This window comes from Neocloeon triangulifer, unplaced genomic scaffold (genome assembly GCF_031216515.1).
Source record: "Neocloeon triangulifer isolate White Clay Creek 2 clone unplaced genomic scaffold, ASM3121651v1 ptg000008l, whole genome shotgun sequence".
NCBI lineage: Eukaryota > Metazoa > Arthropoda > Insecta > Ephemeroptera > Baetidae > Neocloeon > Neocloeon triangulifer.
In genome coordinates, this window is record NW_026775550.1 from 3,175,153 (window position 1) to 3,193,565 (window position 18,413).

The 18,413-nt window shown below is 33.8% G+C and overlaps 1 protein-coding gene across 1 annotated transcript; it reads right to left on the minus strand.

Annotated features, from left to right (window-relative positions):
- Window positions 1-10,032: 10,032 nt before the first annotated feature.
- On the minus strand, window positions 10,033-11,470 carry LOC132194587 (baculoviral IAP repeat-containing protein 3-like). Its single transcript, XM_059615957.1, has 3 exons — window positions 11,337-11,470; window positions 11,047-11,294; window positions 10,033-10,968 (listed from the first exon to the last, which is right to left on the minus strand). The coding sequence occupies exons 1-3, from the start codon at window positions 11,405-11,407 to the stop codon at window positions 10,070-10,072; spliced, it is 1,218 nt and encodes a 405-aa protein (XP_059471940.1). The 5' UTR covers window positions 11,408-11,470; the 3' UTR covers window positions 10,033-10,069.
- Between the last annotated feature and the right edge of the window lie 6,943 nt (window positions 11,471-18,413).

Genomic DNA, 18,413 nt, shown 5'->3' on the forward strand with positions numbered 1-18,413 from the left:
TATTTAAATAATTTTTTTTATTCGCAGCCGCTTCCGAAAATTCCGGGATGTGACGGTTGCCTCGATGTTGCTGAGGAGGACGCAAAGAGTTTGGCGCCAAATGGCGAACGTCGTCGTTGCAACACGGTCGACGACGTTTTCAGCCACCGTGCCTCTTCACTCGCTGACCTCAGTGACCTTCCTTGGGAACATCGCCAGACCTGGCACTCTCTGGTCCTCCACAAGAGCTTATCTTCACATGAACTTCGTGAACCACAACCAAACGATGACAACGACAAAGGGTCCCAGGTCGACGTTGAGGAGCTGACCGTCCATCCCTTGTATTTGTCTCCGATCGCGGAGAGTTCGGACGAGGATGAGGTTTCGGCCCCGCGGCTCGGTGTTGATTCCGATGTTCCTGCGGCTCCTCCTTCGTCTCCAAGACCTGAGGACAATGCAGCAGAAAATTGATTTCAACCAAATTTGGCAAATTAGATAATAATCTAACAACAAGTTTGAGGGCTGCGTTTCATTTTTATTTTGAAAATTAAACAAACAAAAAGTTAAGAACTTTAAGAATTATTATAAATATTTTTTTAATAAATTATTTAAACATAAGAGCAATATACATTAAAAGAATATTTTAAATCAAACGGGAAATAGATATTTTGGAGATTTTCACGATGAAACCAAACACGATGCTGATTTCACGTTCTATAATTAAAATATAGTCAGACTAGTCAAGTGCCATACAAAAGATGGTACAAAAAAGTCACTAAAATAACTACATTGAATGTGTTTTACTTACTGAACATTATTTTTTTTTTAAATAATTAATTAGCATAATTGATTAACTGTCATCGGCATTTGACTAATTTAGTTTTGGGCAACAAATATTCAGGTAATTTGGAGTAAAATCAATTATGTTGTTTTATGCTTTTTATTTCAAATGTTATTTTGAATTTAATAAAAACAAAACATGAATATTATGCGTTAATTGCTTTTAACAATCAAAACTTCAACAAATTAGACAAAGTGCGTTTCATATTCTAAATTTTTCAATCTGTACTTTTTAAGTGCATAATTTATACTAACTGAATTTCGATTTTAGTAAAATAATGTATAATAATATCCTTTTTTTAAATATGAGAGAAAATGGGCATACAATAAGAGATTTGTGATTCAAATAAAGAGGTAATTCTTCTTAAAAAATTATTTTAAAATCAAGATCAGCTTGCTTCTCAATTATTATTATTATCATATCTTTTTTTTGACAATATCTTCATTGAAAGTCTCCTAATGTGGCCAAAAAGGCAAGGTTAAATTGTGTGAAGTTGTGTAAATAACAAAAGCGCGGCGATTAAAGTTAATTAAGGGAGCGCGTATAATTGGCCATAAGAGGTGGTCAAACAAAGAGTGGACGGATGCACATTTCACCCTGCCGACCGGCGCACACACCCCGACCCTTGACCTTAATTTATAACCGTGGCGGCAAACACACACGTAAGTAATAGTTATACGTGCAGTGCACGCAGACTGCCGCTGATTATTTATTGCGTTATTCGCCTCTGAAATTGTTTAATTAATAGTTAGGGTGATATCAAAATGCGACCATAAATTCTCTCCTTCTGTGTAATTTGCCACAAACAAGAATGACTCTCTCTCGGTGGTGGGAATGTATATTTTTTCCTTATGCCTATAATTATCGAGTGCGCCACACAAATATACTTTTTACTCTGATGCTCGCGCGCAGGCCGTTTCACAAAAGGTAAAGGAAAAATTGCTAGGTTCATTTTTTTCACGTATCGAGTAAATCATATTTGTTTCTAATTATAATGTGCGAAATTATACGACGTTGCGATTGTGAAAATTTATTGCGAATTGTTGCGAATTTAATCGGTTCTTGTGTCTACGTTTTGTAAAATCTGTGCATTGACGCAGCTTGTTTCTGACTTATTGAACTTACTGATCAGTTACTGATGAAGCTTTATTAAAATTCTTTCTACAGAAAACTGGTTAAAAAGTAAAAAAATAAATACCTAAGAAATACTCTAAAAAAAATATTAACATTTAATGTTGAAATTCTCAACTAAATCTCTTTTAAATTTAAATTATAATTAGAGTAGGATTTTGAAACAAAAAAATTAAATTTCCTGTAACAAAAAATTCAAACCAATTTTATATAAATTTTTTAGTATGAAAAAAAAATTTTGAAATACAATATTAAAAATAGTTTATTGTTTTATCTTAAATATTTTTTTTATTTCTCTTCGACTCTTCGTCAATAAATTTATGTACTCATATCATTAACAAGAGTCTGTATACTAATTGCACGTAACCATTTACAAAACAAAAATTTAGAGCATATAATTACTGATAATTAGTGTTTTCGTTGTCCCATGCGCGTTTCGTTTTTAAAATTGAGAAGGCACTCTGTTGCATGGCTAATGTTGCTGCTAAAACTTATCAAAAATACGACAAGCTGTAATACGGACAGGTAGTCGTTATAATTTTATATTTTTCGACTGCAGTGTTACTATTTTATTATACACAAAGACCACCGGTGTGGCGCAGAGAGAGATTGAAATGCACGATAATTCATTCATCGCTCATTCATATGGATATGACGCCGCGGTGAAATTGAGACTGCTGAATTAATTTTACGACAGTATGCCGTGATAAAATATAATATTAATATTATAAAATTTTTCCCAAACGACGCAACGCTGCGGCGCGTGATGGATATTTGTGTGTGTGTGTGCGGGTGTTTGTGCCGCACAATAAAAAGTGTTCAAAACCTCGTGTGAATATGAGATTATGTATTTTATATTTATGCCCCTCTCGCGCGCTCACAAAGTTTACAGAGAAGAGGGTAGCGCGAGCAGATTTTTTTTATTGTGTTTTTATTCGGCGCAGCTCAAAATGAAATTGGCAGTAAAAGAGAGCAGAAATTAAATAATTCACGCAGCTCTGCTTCCTTCCCGCTCTCTGACGAGAAAAATGCGCTAAAATTCTAATTTGGAAAACGCACGCATAGCTCTCATTTCATCGCGTAAAACGTACATATTTTAAAGGAAACACAGAGCAGACCAAAAAAGGTTAGAGAATAATAGTTTATTTTTTAAGAAAAAATACCATTCTTCTCCAGCAATTAAAAAACTGTTTTTAATGTGTTTTAAGAAGTTTCTTTAATTAAAAAACTTGAGATCTTGGCATAATTAATATTTGTTCAAAATAAATAAAGTTTATCTTTTTAAAGTTGATTTGTGTTTTTGATAAATTAAAAATTGAATTAAAAATTGTTGTATCATAAAGAGGTATTTATAAAAAATACTTGAAACATGTGAATAAAATTTTTAATTTTGAAAAATATCTTATTAAATGACTTATAATATAAAATGAGTGGTAATTTACAAGTCCATACACCGACATCTACGGCCGCACTGTTGGGGATTAAACATGTTTAAGTCCATATGGTGTAGTTTAGAAGTTTTTAATATTTGATGTGAATTTTGAAAAAACGTTGTTGGGAGATTATTATTTTAGTCTAATGTTAAAATTCATTGTAATTTAAGTAATTCTTTCCTAGCAAATAGGTTTTTATATATAATTTATTTGTAAATTACCGTAATTGTATAAAAATAATTAAAGATTTATTTTTTTAATCTAATATTTAATATTTTTATAAAGACTTCAGCGTTTATTGAAGAAAAGCATCATATGAAAAAAATATCTAATTTTGTATACGCAAGCGTTTTTTAAGGAAAAAAAATGTTATATATTTAGAAAAAAATTCAGTCTTGATACGATAATTTGTAAAATTGATTTTATAAGCAAATAAAATTCTTCTGCGTCACTATGCATCATATTTTTTTTCTTTTAATATTTACCCTTTTTTTGCCTGACTGAAATCTGACAGACACATGTTTTTTTTTTAATGCCGCACACTTTTGAGGTTTTATAGTGCAATGCGGGCTGCATATTTTACGCCACCTGTGAAAAACGGCATCATCGTCTCCATTAGGAATAAGAGGTGAGCTGCTGGAGGGCGGCATTCAAGAAGTGCACAAAACACACGTACACTTATACGACGTGCACGGCAATCTTGTGTAATTCCTTATTCATGCACATCATGCATAATACAGCATTAAGTATGTAGGTGTGTGTTTTGGCGGAGAGAGCGTCGTGAGCACGGCACATCCACTCCTTTCCTCGGCAAAATTCTCTCTCTTGCACACACCGTGTACTGTGTGTGTGTGTACATGACGAAACGTTTTGCAGATGGAGGGCTACATTATGCTACTGCTGTTTTGAGTTATTTATAATGGGCCTCTGCAAGATTAATGAGTGTATATCGTGGACTCTCTCTCCACATTTTGCACGCGTCCTCTTCGCTCTCTCCTTTCGCAAATCCTCAGCCAAGCAAAAGGGTTCTTTTGAGGCGACCCTCGCAAATCTGGGTCGATCAACTCTATATAAAGGACCGATGTGCACTTTAAGAACTAATTTTATTCGCTGTATATATTTGGAACTCTCCGAAACGCCGAGGCAACTCGCTCGACTCCGCGTGCGCCCTCCGCTCTTTCTCTCCAGCAATATTATTCATATTCTACGTAGGAAAGTAAACATTCATTTATAATTTAAGGCCCGACGTTTTTGTTATCTTTTTGAATTTTAAAGGAAGTTACATGTGCAGACGCACACACATGGGTGCTGCTGGGTTGGATGTGAAAACCTACTACGTGTATTATACAAGCGTGGCCTTCATATTCTGGGAGAATATTCATATTTTTTTTTAAGGCACTACATTGCATCGCCGAAAACGCTGAAAAATTTGACGGTTAAAAAAAAATTGTAATAAACGAACAAGTTTTTCTTTGCGATGGATGGTGGAAACAGAAATTATTAAAAATAAGATAGACGAATAAAAATTCTCATATTATATCAAAAAAATTTCTTGGAAAAATGTTTGACTTTAAATATTTTTTGAGAAACATGAAAGTGATTTAAACTAATTATTGCAATTAAAAAAATGTTGGGTAAAAATTTAAATAAATTTCCATATCCCTTGCCAGGAACTGTGAAGGGCAAGCAAATTCAGTAAAACTTAATAGTATAGTAATTTTGTAATATTTTAAAGAGATACTCAAAATAAAATCTGCATCTCAAGAGGGGATAACAACTGGTTACATCAAAATTATCAAATAATTCTCTTTTATTATTATTTTTGAACTATAGTGAATGAACCGAATTAACCCACAATTTCTTTTAAAAATATGTTACTTTTGAAATATTTTTTGAAATAAACATTTTCTGTGCTGGATTCAGGTATAACTCACAATTGTGCCACTTCAATTAAAAACTGAAAAAAAAACTTAAATAAAATGTCGGGCGCAATTCTGGAATGAACTGATGAAATGCACTCGCTAGGGTGAACCTCAATGTGTAGTAAATATTATTGTAGTTATATAACTTGCGTTTTCAATGCCAAAAGCAGCTAAGGGCACATGTATATGGTGGAATTATTCGCGTTTGCACGGAAAAAAGCGTACAGTGTTCGTCATCTGTATAGGAACGGATTGAGGCAAAACTGTAAAGTTGAGTGATCGATACACATATCTATGTCTAGTGACTGCTCTCCCATACCATAACGAATATTGCATTTAGGCTTTCATGGATTTTTAAATTATACTGTCATTATTATCATTCCAATTTGTATACATATGCAGCAAAACGCGACGCTATTCGATCATTTATATTACTATAATTTTATAAAGTGAGAGCTGTGTCTTGTATTTTCAACCACGTTATATATTTTGTAAATTAAAACTATTGTAAAAAGAAATAGTAACATGAATATACAACGATAAACAAAGATATTACAATATTATTTAAAAATATATATAAAAAAAAGTAAAATAAAATTATAATTAAAAATAATAAAATTAATACTGCAATCATATTAGTAATATAACGTATAATATAAAGTATAATTTTTAGATTATAATAAATTTTTTAAATTAGGTGTTTTTTATAAAAAATTTAAGTATAAAATATATATTTCACAAAAATCAAATATGTTGAAATAAAAATTTGAAAATTATAAATTAAAATCAAGCTCTATATTAAGAAATAACAAATTAAGGACACTTTGATTAATTGACTGTTGACAAGTAGTTTTAGTTAAAGATTCACATCAAAAACAAATCTGCATCAAAAGTTGCCAAATCCCTTTCACAATGAGAGCTCTAATCAAACGAAACGGGCCCGAAAACAGACAAACACACACATCGAAAACAACTTTTCCGACAGACGCAAATGTCGTTGTTCAGTTGCGGCGCGTACGGGGATGCTGCATGTATTTATTCCATTGTCAGAGACGCGCAGAGAAAAGAGAACAACCGGTGTCGTTTTTATACCGAAAAACAAACATCGTACAGCAGCGGCAGAATAATGTTGTTGCAAAATGTAAAGCGCTCTCAGAATCGCGCGGCAGGTATTATTCACGAGAGGCAGCGCGAATGTTGTATAATAATTTAGGACAATGGCGCGAAAAAGGTGTTGGTTGGCTCTCGCGTTTTGTTTTTCGCGTGCTGTTTATATTGGCGGCGTGATTGGCACTCGCAGCAGAGGACGAGAAATGTATAAAGTGTGATTAAACGATGGCGAGCGCCGCTGCTGAATTAGTCTTTGGTGTGTGTGCCGCGCGTTTTGCACACTGCTCATGTGTGTTGTGTATTTATATATTGACTTTTCCATCAAGACTAATGTGAGTGCGCGAATGTTTACCTTCAGCCCAATTTGTTAGCGCGCGCGAGTTGCCTCTCTCGCGAACGTAAATATTCGTCAGCGAGCATTTTTTATTTAAATAGAACAATAAAAAATGTAGCGCACAAAAGGAAAAATGCGTCGTGTGTGCTGCGCGCCGCTAAAAACAAATCAAATGTGTGTGCTTTGTGTACATTCGGAACAAACATGCGTGTTCCTCGACGGGGAAGAGACCAAATTGGCTCTTCATCATCGCGCCGACAATAAATCCTAATTACCTCTCGCGTCCAAGTTATTTTTTCAGCGCACACCCATTCACTCTCTTTTGTTTCGTTCGTGTATGTATAGTTTTTTTTTCTGTATGCGCATTTTTGCAGTTTGTTCGCAGAGAGAGAGGGAATAACTCACTCGCACTTTCGCAGCCTTTTTCCAGATTAAAAGTAAACTTGCCGCTTTGCTCGAGCAATAATTGCATTACCGATGAATAATTCGCGCTGCATACACGCGTGATTAGCTTTGTTTGCACCCCTTCCGCCCCTTCTGCGGGAAATCATTACGGAAACAAAATCAGAATTATATTGAACAAATAACCGCCAGCACGGCCGTATTTACAATTAGTGAAGGCAAATTGTTTGCCCCACATTGGAATTATATAAAATTTATTTCATGAGTAGCAAACTGTTAAGCCTCATTGCATGGTAATTCAAGTAAATAGTGAAACTTAATTAATTATTCAACCATTCAAAAAAAAATAATATTTTTCTTTAGATAAAAGTTTCACAGCTTATATGGTCGATGTAAATACAATTACAATATTGATCTAAAGCAGAAGAAACGTTTCTTGAATTTCATTTGTGTCTGCGTAAAGTAGATTTTCATGGAAGGTTTTTTTGCAGATGAAACGGATTGATCAGGCAAAGGTCAGCTTGCTCAGACAAAATAAAATAAAATAAAATATTTGATTATTGTGATTATTGAAATAAGTACATTTTTTTATTATCTCACAATAATTCAATAATAAAACTTATTTTTCCCTTTCCCACCATTATTTAAACACCAAATCTCATTCAATATTCCAAAGGTTTACTCCGTTGTAGAAATCATTGAGTTACAAGATCATCAGAGGAGCATATCAAAGCTCAACCAAGAATTATCGCAACAACACTATTTGAATAACTCCAACACCATGGATTAGAAGGTAAGTTATTGAAAAAATTTATCAAATTTATATGCGTCTTCATATTAAATTGATATCTTTTGTGAATAAATAATTTGAATATAATATGTTTTTGTTTTGATTATAGTCGTATATCCATAATTAGAGTGGGTAACATTCAAACGTTCACAAACTCAAGAAAGTTTTGTTTGCTTGAGGTCTCTTAATTAATCTATAGAAGGTTGTGCTTAACCAGAGCCCGTAAAATTATTTCGACCGACAGACTCGGCAAATAACACAATACAAACTCGCACAAATGAATTTATTAATGCTGAATGCAAGCTTGTACACAAAAGTTAGCCGCATTACGCAAACTGCCGAACGCAAAATAATTTGATCCTGCGAAGGCGGCTGAGATCAAACAGAACGTTTTACCTCAGCACCAAAACTTGCTTGTTTCAGTAATTTAATGAGTTCAAATTGATGCTTTCTATACAAAAGTTAAAATTCAGAATGGTCGTAGCTTAAACATCAAGATATTGAAGGTTAAAATATTCAAAGAAATGGAAATAAATTGACCAAAATTAATTCTGCTTAACGTTAATTTGGTTTTTAACAAGAACCCCGCACAAACTTATCTTTTTTATGACCAAAATGATACCAGTGATACCACCCTTCTTGGAAACACTTGGAAAATGAAGTATTTGCTTTCTTTTACACAAATAATTAAGAACTTCTGTTTAAAAAAGTGAATTCAAAATTGTTCAACTTGCGACTAAATTTATATTTTCAATTGTCATCACAGCCGTTACTCTCTTTTAAGACAGTAGACTTTTTTTAGTCTAGCATTGTTCAAAGCCTTTGCAGTTCACGATGATTTCAATTTTGTTCAAAAATTATTTTTCTTTCAAATTGACAATTGTCCGTGAAAAATTATTTAAAATAACATATCTTCACAAAATAATTTTTAACACAAAATTTGACATTTAATTCAAAATATTTTTTAAAAAACAATTAAATAAATTTTCTTAAAATAATTTTTGTCAGAATATTGAAACGTGTGTTTTGAGCGTACCTTTCTCGGCGGTGGTCGAAAGAAGACTAAATTATTTTTCGGGTAAATGATTATGTTTTGGGATTGCATTGTCTTCACTTCGCCACTGCATATTTCTTTATTTTGTGCGCGGCCTAAGCTGATGCCTGTGGGTGCGGATGGGTTTATTGCTCTTTTGTGCACTTTCAGTAGGCGCGCCGGCACTCTTTTTCTTTCTCCTATTTTCTCCTGACGAGCGAAGGGCTTCTGCCGCGACTGATTTTCTTCTCTTCCCTCTTGGCGGCGCCGGCCACGAACACTTGCTTTTTTCTTTAAAATAATTCTTGGACGCCTTGATGGGGGCTATACCAGTTTTTTTCAACCGTCAAACTCGGCTGGCTGATTGTATTGCCGATCGCCACCATGGCCATTGATTCTGCCACCACTTTCTTTTTGTAATTTTTCTCGCGGTGAATAATGCTGGCGCCCTCAAAATCGATTTCAAGGAAATTTCTCGCCACACTTTAATGAACAATTTGACACGCTTGAATATAAATTGACTAATAAAAAAATTCATTTTTTCAAAGATAATTGAATTTAACAAAAAAAATTAATATGGTAACATGAAGTTAGTTAGTTTTATTCTTTTCATTTATATAACTCCATTCGTACAATGAAATACAAAAAAATCTTACATCAAGTCAATTCGCAAAAATTAATATAAAACACTAAAAATAATTATTGTCTTACTATCTTTTTAGTTTGACCTTCTTGATTTTCTTCGCGTGTGTCATAGAAAAGTCTACGTAAAAAAGTCTATGATGAATATAACTTAATTTTTTTCATTAAGTGAAAAGATATATAAAAAAATATATAAAAAAATTTAACGAATAATATAGAGGATTTTATCTTAATCTGCTTTTTAGGAAACATAAAGCCAATATAAAGAGTTATTTTGAAACAAATTTCAAGTCCTCCTCATTGTTACTCCTTAGTTGCTCATCTTATCTATCCGTAAAGCAATATTTAATTAGCAATACTATTTTTTATATTCTAAACCACATTTTTTATAATTAAAAACTTTATTAGGGTTTATTATATTAGTTTTATTATTAAAAAAATAAGAGTAAAGCTCAAAGAAATATGGAAATTTCAGCCAAAATTTTTTGACTACAAGATGAATTAGCACATCTGTCAGTATTACATTGATTACAAAGGTTGACGTGTCCGCAGGGCAAATTAACTTTAGCAACGCGATGAATATTACAATTTGAACAAAGAAGATTATTGGAGGAAGAAGTGGTCGTCTCCATCATTTGCTCATTTTCTTGGTATGTGTTTCCATGCAGAATTTGTCTGATAAAATCTGATCCCTTTTGCATGATGAGGTGTTGGCACCCCGAGTTCCACTTGGCGTGTTCCCTGAAAGGGTCGTCGCCGTGCGCCCAGTCCTTCAGGCCAAGGTTGCAGTGGAAACAAACAACTCGGTCTCCAGTATTGGTGTAATAAAATCCTGAATTTGCGAGAACTTCCGGCGTTTGGGAAAGTCCTTTGGGCCAATTCTTGAAAGTTTTTAGACGTTCCGAAATTAAAATTTTTCCAGGGTGCTTCGGTGAAGTGCAGTTGTGGATATTCAAATCAGAGGCCGTGATAAAATGGCTGTCCAATTTTATCGCGATGTTGCTTCCATATTTTTCAAGCGGCTCAACGTTGAATGGGTTTGTTCCAATTGAGTCGCAATTTTGTTCAATTAATTCCTCGCCAATTTTTATGTTGACGACGCCACCTGGATTTATCAAAAAGGGGCAGTTTTTATTCCACCGTTTGTGCTCGCCGTCGGGTGTGTCTCCCATTTCCCATCCGCGCACCTCCAAATTGCAAAAAATGCAGCAGCAATTGTCCTCTTGGCCGCTGTAGTAAAATCCCGATTTTGCCAAATCGACGGGCGTCACAAATCTCCAATCCTTCTTTTTTAGCGTCGAATACAGTCGGTGAGATTCATATTTGTAATTCAAAACACTTTCAATGTTTCCTAATGGGACATTTTTAGATGATCTTTTGTCGATGACACAATTCGGCGTCATTTTCAAAATTTCATACGCAGTCTTACCTCTCAAACACGTCGTATCTTTGGTTTCAAACTTGCAAAAGTTGCACTTGATTGCTTCTTTATCTCGATCATAAAAAAGTCCAGCTTCTGCCAGTGGTTCAGGATCGATTTCAAAGTTTAAAGGGAAAGTGAACAGGCGGTGCAGTGCGATTTTTAAAATTAACTGTAATCCATCACAAAGCAAATTTTGCTGCTTTTCTCTCGATGAAGACGCATCTTGAAATGGCCTCCTTAAAAAACTAAGTTGTCTTTAGTTTTAATTGGAAAAAATTCAATTCAATTTGACTAACCTTTCAGGTATATTTCCTGATTGTGAGGCGGAGTGCTTACTGTCTGCATTTTGATGCTTAGAATTTTCCATCACTATAGATAGAATATATGTTTCACCAACGGTACAGTGGTGTGCGGTGCTAAGGTTTGGCTCGCACACTGCTGCTGCATGACGTCATCATCATCACTCTCCCTATTATAGTCGGCAAGTGTTAGACTTTTTAGTCTAAGTAAGTCTAAATCATAGGCGGCCGGTGACTTTTCAAGTGATGCAAGTGCAGCCCAAAGAATCCCCCCCCCCCCCCCCCCGGAAAATCAAGTTGCTATATTTTTTTTGAAAAATTTTTTTTTTTTTGAAATTTCTTTTATGAAAATTTTTTTTAATTTTTTTTTTTAAAAAAAATAATGTTAGTTAATAAATAATGGCAGATTTTCCAGCTTGCTGAATAATATTCCTATTTTAAAATTCGCACAGCGTATGTGACACGGAGGGTAATTATATGTTTAATTTTAATAAATTTTCTCTTTTGAATTTTGCATGTCATATGAGCATTTCCAAGTGAATCTGAGGGGCGATTGGAGGATTTTGAAAATGGAATAACCTTACTTTGATTTTTACATATGTTCAAGAAGGTGTCTAGGGGTATCCATTCACAAATTTTCAGACCCCTAAAAAGGGGCGTTCCCAAAAATTTTGATAGGTCAAAAATGGGCAAAAAATAATTTCAATTTGATTTAACTTTGGAACGGATAAAGCTATATTAACGGTTCTAACTGATCCTAGCCTAACTTTTTACGCTGAACAACTTTGCTGTTAACACCAAAGTTGTAGGTCAAAGGTCAAGGTCACTTTTTGGTGACCCTTGGTAAAAAAGTCAATTTTTGAAGATGATGGCCACCTTCGATGTTTTTCGTGGTATAGGAAAAAATGTAGCCCGTGAAATTTTGCATCACATACGTAAAATTTGGGAGGGTGTTATTTTTTGTTTTTGAGTAATTAACCCCTAAATACAAAAAAACGTGTCTGACTAGGATATAAATTATTGCAATAATTGCCAAAAGCAAAAGGAAACAAAAGGAATCGTGCCAGTTTGGTTCCAATGCTTAAAAAACATCATATTAGGGTGAATACAACATACATCTGACCCCAAGGGTCTTTCAGGGGTGCTTTTTACCCTTTCGATGGTCTTTTAAGCGTTCGGAAAGTTAATTATATAATTAAACTGTATTTGATATCAATTCCTTTGTTTTCCGGTGCGGAAAAGACGAATTTTAGGTCAATTACATCGTTAGTCATCATTTAGACCATATATTTTAACATCTCAAAATCTTATGAAAAAATCTTTTTTAGTAAATTAAAATTTATTAATGATTATGTTAAATTCTTATCCAAAATGACAATTAGAGATGTAATCGACCTAAAATTCGTCTTTACCGCACCGGAAAACATAGGAATTGATATCAAACACAGTTTAATTATATAATTAACTTTCCGAACGCTTAAAAGACCATCGAAAGGGTAAAAAGCACCCCTGAAAGACCCTTGGGGTCAGAAGTATGTTGTATTCACCCTAATATGATGTTTTTTAAGCATTGAAACCAAACTGGCACGATTCCTTTTGTTTCCCTTTGCTTTTGGCAATTACTGCAATAATTTATATCTTCGTCGGACACGTTTTTTTGTATTTAGGGGTTAATTACTCAAAAACAAAAAATAACACCCTCCCAAATTTTACATATGTGATGCAAAATTTCACGGGCTACATTTTTTCCTATACCACGAAAAACATCGAAGGTGGCCATCATCTTCAAAAATTGACTTTTTTACCAAGGGTCACCAAAAAGTGACCTTGACCTTTGACCTACAACTTTGGTGTTAACAGCAAAGTTGTTCAGCGTAAAAAGTTAGGCTAGAATCAGTTAGAACCGTTAATATAGCTTTATCCGTTCCAAAGTTAAATCAAATTGAAATTATTTTTTGCCCATTTTTGACCTATCAAAATTTTTGGGAACGCCCCTTTTTAGGGGTCTGAAAATTTGTGAGTGGACACCCCTAGACACCTTCTTGAACATATGTAAAAATCAAAGTAAGGTTATTCCATTTTCAAAATCCTCCAATCGCCCCTCAGATTCACTTGGAAATGCTCATATAATTAGATTTTTTTTTTAAATTGATAAGGGGAAGGTATCCGTAAATCATTATTTTTTTTTTTTTTCAGTAAGAATGCATTTAATTTACAATATTTTATTTTATGAAAATCATGAAATAAAATATCGTAAATTAAAACTTTCACGGTGGCCAGTGAAATTTGAATTGACTAAAAAATACAGATTTATATTGAGGAAAAAAATTCTCAAAATTTATCGTTGTTAAAAATGTTGGAAATCAAAATACACGACCTTATTAAGCTTACTTCAATGAGCAAATAATACTGAATATTATTGGATAAATCGGATACTCAATTTCAATGGCAAAAACAAATAACATTGAATATTGGAAATGAAGAAGTCTGGCTTGTCCTCGTAGTAAAAATTGTTTTTATTTAAAAAACAAATGGCTCTACCAATTTTGGTCACTGTCTGCAACCCTATTTCATGAGCAAGAGATATACAAAAAATCAGCAAATTATAAAAAAAACACCACATTTAATTATTTTTAATTTTTATTTTAAATGTGTTTTTCAATTTTGCTTATTTTATGTATTTTTCTTGCTCATGAAATGGGTTCGCAGACCGTGACCGAAACTGATAGAGCCATTTGTTTTTTTAATGAAAAATTTTTACAACGAAGACAAGCCCGACTTCTTCGTTTCCACGATCATCTCCTGGAGAGCCAACTTCTTCAAACAAATATTATATATTGACTGATTCTTTAATTTAATTTGTCAAATTAAAAATTATACAAATTTAAAAATATAATGCGTGAAAATTTCACCTTTCACCCAGCATGTTTTAACGTTGAAATCTTTTTATTTTTAATTTTTATATAAACTTATTAAAACAAAAATAATAATAAATAATGTAATAAGTTATAAAATATATTATTTTAGTCCAAATCGTGGAAATCGGTAGAAATGAAGTTACGGAAATTGCTATAAAAACATGGAGATCGCAGATTTCATACTGCCTTGTTGTCCCGCTTCCCAACAAATATCACAATACCTCTGAATTGGAGTTGAGAAAAAGTTGACGCAAAATAAATCTTCAGTACTTTAAAAACTGAATAAAAAAATATTAATAACCTAAACTAAACAAAAATGCTAAATTTATTGTAGAAGTTTAAGAAACTATCAAAAAACAAAAATCATTAAAAATTGCATGCACTCGGAAATTGTATCTGAATCTGAATGTGGCAAATTGATAAAAAATTATTTTTGTTATTTTTTATTTGAATGGAACTCCGCAATCGGAGAAAAAATTAAAACGATTAGGGTTTTTTCCCGTCAAAACGACTAATAAAGAAAAATTTTCCTTAAGATTTCAAATCGAACTATATAGTCGTAGTCGAAATTAAAAAAAAAAAAAAAATTAGATGAAATTTGCATGCCATGAAAAACTAAAAGAAAAGATACAAAATTTATCAACTTTTTTTCTCAGCTCTACTTTCGAGTGCCGAGACCAAATTTATACGTAAAAAAGCAATGATTGCGGAGTAAGAATAAAAATATGAATTATTTCTTACCTTACTTGACAAATCAAGTGCAAAATACGAACGAAAATTGCTTAAAAGTTAGCCCAAAATAATGTAAACAAACGTGAAACATTTTGGCGGTAGGCATTCAGCTGATGCAAAACAACTCATGCGCCTGCGGTCGCCCACCCCGCTGAAGGCACGGGAAGAGCGGGGAACGCATGCAAAGTTCACCCGACCTGCACTTGACATTGTTCTTATGGGAGCCCCTGTAAAGTAGACAATTTCGCGACACCCTCCCCTGTTTTTGTGACGTAAAATGCAAGTGCCGAACGCCAGCACTTGAGCCGATGATACCCGATCCTCGCTTCGTGCCCCTGAGCTCAGCCCGCCCCTCTCCTGCCTCTGCCGCTCGGCTGCCGGCGCATAAGGAGACATCGCGAGAGCGTGCTAATAAAACGCGATAGAAAAATTTTAAAAACGAATTAGATTTTGCTAAAAAAACCTTTTCCCTTTTTTTTTTCTTAAGTGGCACTTGCAACACTTGTATGGACGAGCCGCCCATGGTCTAAATTAATACCTTAATTTGCTCAATAAGTCTTACTCACAATCAGCTGTTCTGTCATCGACCTATTTCTGTTTTCCAGAACTTTCCCAAAGGTTATCATTTATTAATTCCGTATACATCATGTCAGATAAAGACTGACACTGACTAAAAAAAATCATTTGCAATAACAATATAAAAAGTATATATTATATGTTCCAGTTTCCAGATATTCAAAAGCAAAATATTGAAAATAAGATTTGTAAATTAAACAGCAAATTTAAACATTTATACCAAAATAATAATTATGTTGCATCTTTTTAATTGCAGCCTTATTAAAGTTTTTGTTAACCGCATTTAAATTATCACTCCGAAAATACTAATTAACTCTTTACTGAAGTAAACAACGACTTGTTAGACTCTATGTCAGGGTTAGATCAAATCCTATTAATCGCAGGTTCGGCTTAATTTCCTCAACTTAATTAACTCAGACAACTTCAAAAACTAATTTCAGATCTTTCCAAGATGAAAAACAAATCAAAATCGGCAGTTTGAAAAGAATTAAAGAAAGATTTTATTTGATGAAAATTCAGTTCAAAAATTATTTAATTAGAGGAAAATGGAAAATCGGTAAATTAATTCAAATCATGAATATTATAAATTTGTATTGTTTGTGTAGGTAGGAATTAGGATGGGTAGGAAAATAATTGATTTACATATTATTTGAAAATAATGGTTGAATGCACTCGGAGAAAATCACTCGAATATTACAAGTTCGATTTCTTGCACTCGGTTCGGGGTTTTGTACTTGCTTTAATGATGTGAAGAGACGAGCAGAAATCTTGCAGAGAGCTGAACTGCGTTGGCTTGCAGTCAGGCTGGGGTTGCACAGGGTGCAGCAGAATGACCTCGGGAGTCAGGGTGACGGACTCCGATGAGCAGCGAGAAGTCACGCAATGGACGACGTGCACTTCGCTCCCAATTACGCCGGGACGGCTCTGCGTTGCCGGACCAGTTGATGGTGATCGAACGGCCCCGCAGGGCGCGTTAGAAACTCCAACAATTCATTTGGAACCTCCAATTGACGAGAGGATTTCGGTCGCACGCTCCTCGAGCGGCGCCGACTTTTGAGACTTGACGTCTGCAAGGCGACTGACACGAAAACCGCACGAGGCCAATGGCCTTTGCCCTTGGCACCTATGCTGCTGTTATCAGCTGGGTGTATTGCTGATTGAGAGGTGGGAGGTGTGTGTGTGTGTCGTGCTGCTCTGGAAGTGAAGCTGGTTGCATAAATGCAGGCGCTCACCGGCACACACACTCCGCTTTTTTTTCTTCTCTGCTTGCTGCTCTCGCAGTTACACACGGCACTCGAGTGAAATGATGATAAAATCACACGCAAAATAAAAGGAAGGCAGGGTGTTTTAGGGATGGATATATTTGTGTATTTCATAATTTTAATTAAATATCCCAATATTCCTTATATCTCCCCGCGCCACTAAAATAATTTTACGAAGGAAAATTATTTTTGTGCTGGACACCTTTTAAGGTCTTTGACGTGAAAAAATTCCTATATCCTTCTTTTCATCAATTTCATCTGCCAATCGAAAAATATTTTCTGCGATTTGCTCTTTCAAAATGAATGGACCTACAAAATAGGGTAACAACTTAGCTGATATGCCTGAGCCTTTATTTGAAATTGCAAAATTCTTTTTCATCACTTTATCGCCTAATTTAAAATCACCAGGTCGTCTACGCAAGTCATAATAATGCTTATTTCTTTGATTAGCGTCTGCAATTTTTTGCTTAACTAAATCAGATCTTTTTCAATTTCGGAAAACGATTTACATATTTTTTAACTTGATTTGGGTCGTCAAAATTTGACTCGGACGAAATTGCGTTTGAACCTGAAAAACTTGGCTGTCTGCCCATAAACAAAAAATAGGCTGAAAAAGTGGTAGTTTCATGTCGGCTGCTATTCATGGCAAAAGCTATGTGGGGTAAAAATTTGTCCCACTCTCTATGATCATCTTGAATAAAACATCTCATTACAGTTTCAAAAACTCTATTTACTCGTTCGGAGCGATGAATATTACAATTTGAACAAAGAAGATTATTGGAGGAAGAAGTGGTCATCTCATAGATATAACATATTATGTTTCACCAACGGTACAGTGGTGTGCGGTGCGAAGGCTGCGGCTCTCTTTGGTAGAAGCACACTGCTGCTGAATGACGTCATCATTTTTACTCTCATATAGTCGGCAAGCGTTAGACTTTTTAGTCAAAGTCTAAATACAATAAGTCTTACTCACAATCAGCTATTCTGTCATCGGCCTATTTCTGTTTACCAGAACTTTCCCAAGGTTATGATTAATTAATTCCATAAACATCATGTCAGATAAAGACTGAAACTAATTAAAATAAAAATCATTTGCAATAACAATATAAAAAGTTTAAATTTATTTCAGTTCCCAGATATTCAAAAGCAAAATATTGAAAATAAGATATAAGATTTGTAAATTAAACAGCAATTTAACCATTTATACCAAAATAATAATTATGTTGCATCATTTTAATTTAGCCTTATTAAAGTTTGTGAACCGCATTTAAATTATAAATTATCACTCAAAAAACATTAATTAATTATTTATTGAAGTTTATTTATCGGGATTCTCTGCGATAGACTTGTACTTGTATTAATAATTGGTCGAGTAAAAATCCTTGTGTATTTTAGTATTTTACAAGCTAAACATATTTTTTATTTTACAAATAGATTATTCAGATTATTGAATAAAAAATTTAGCGAAGAACTTAGAATTCATTAAATGTCTAATACAGTCGTAGAAAATTAACTTGGAGTTTTCATTTATAAAATCTTTTTAAAACTTTAGTTACATGTTAAATTATTTCACTTGATTTTCCCTC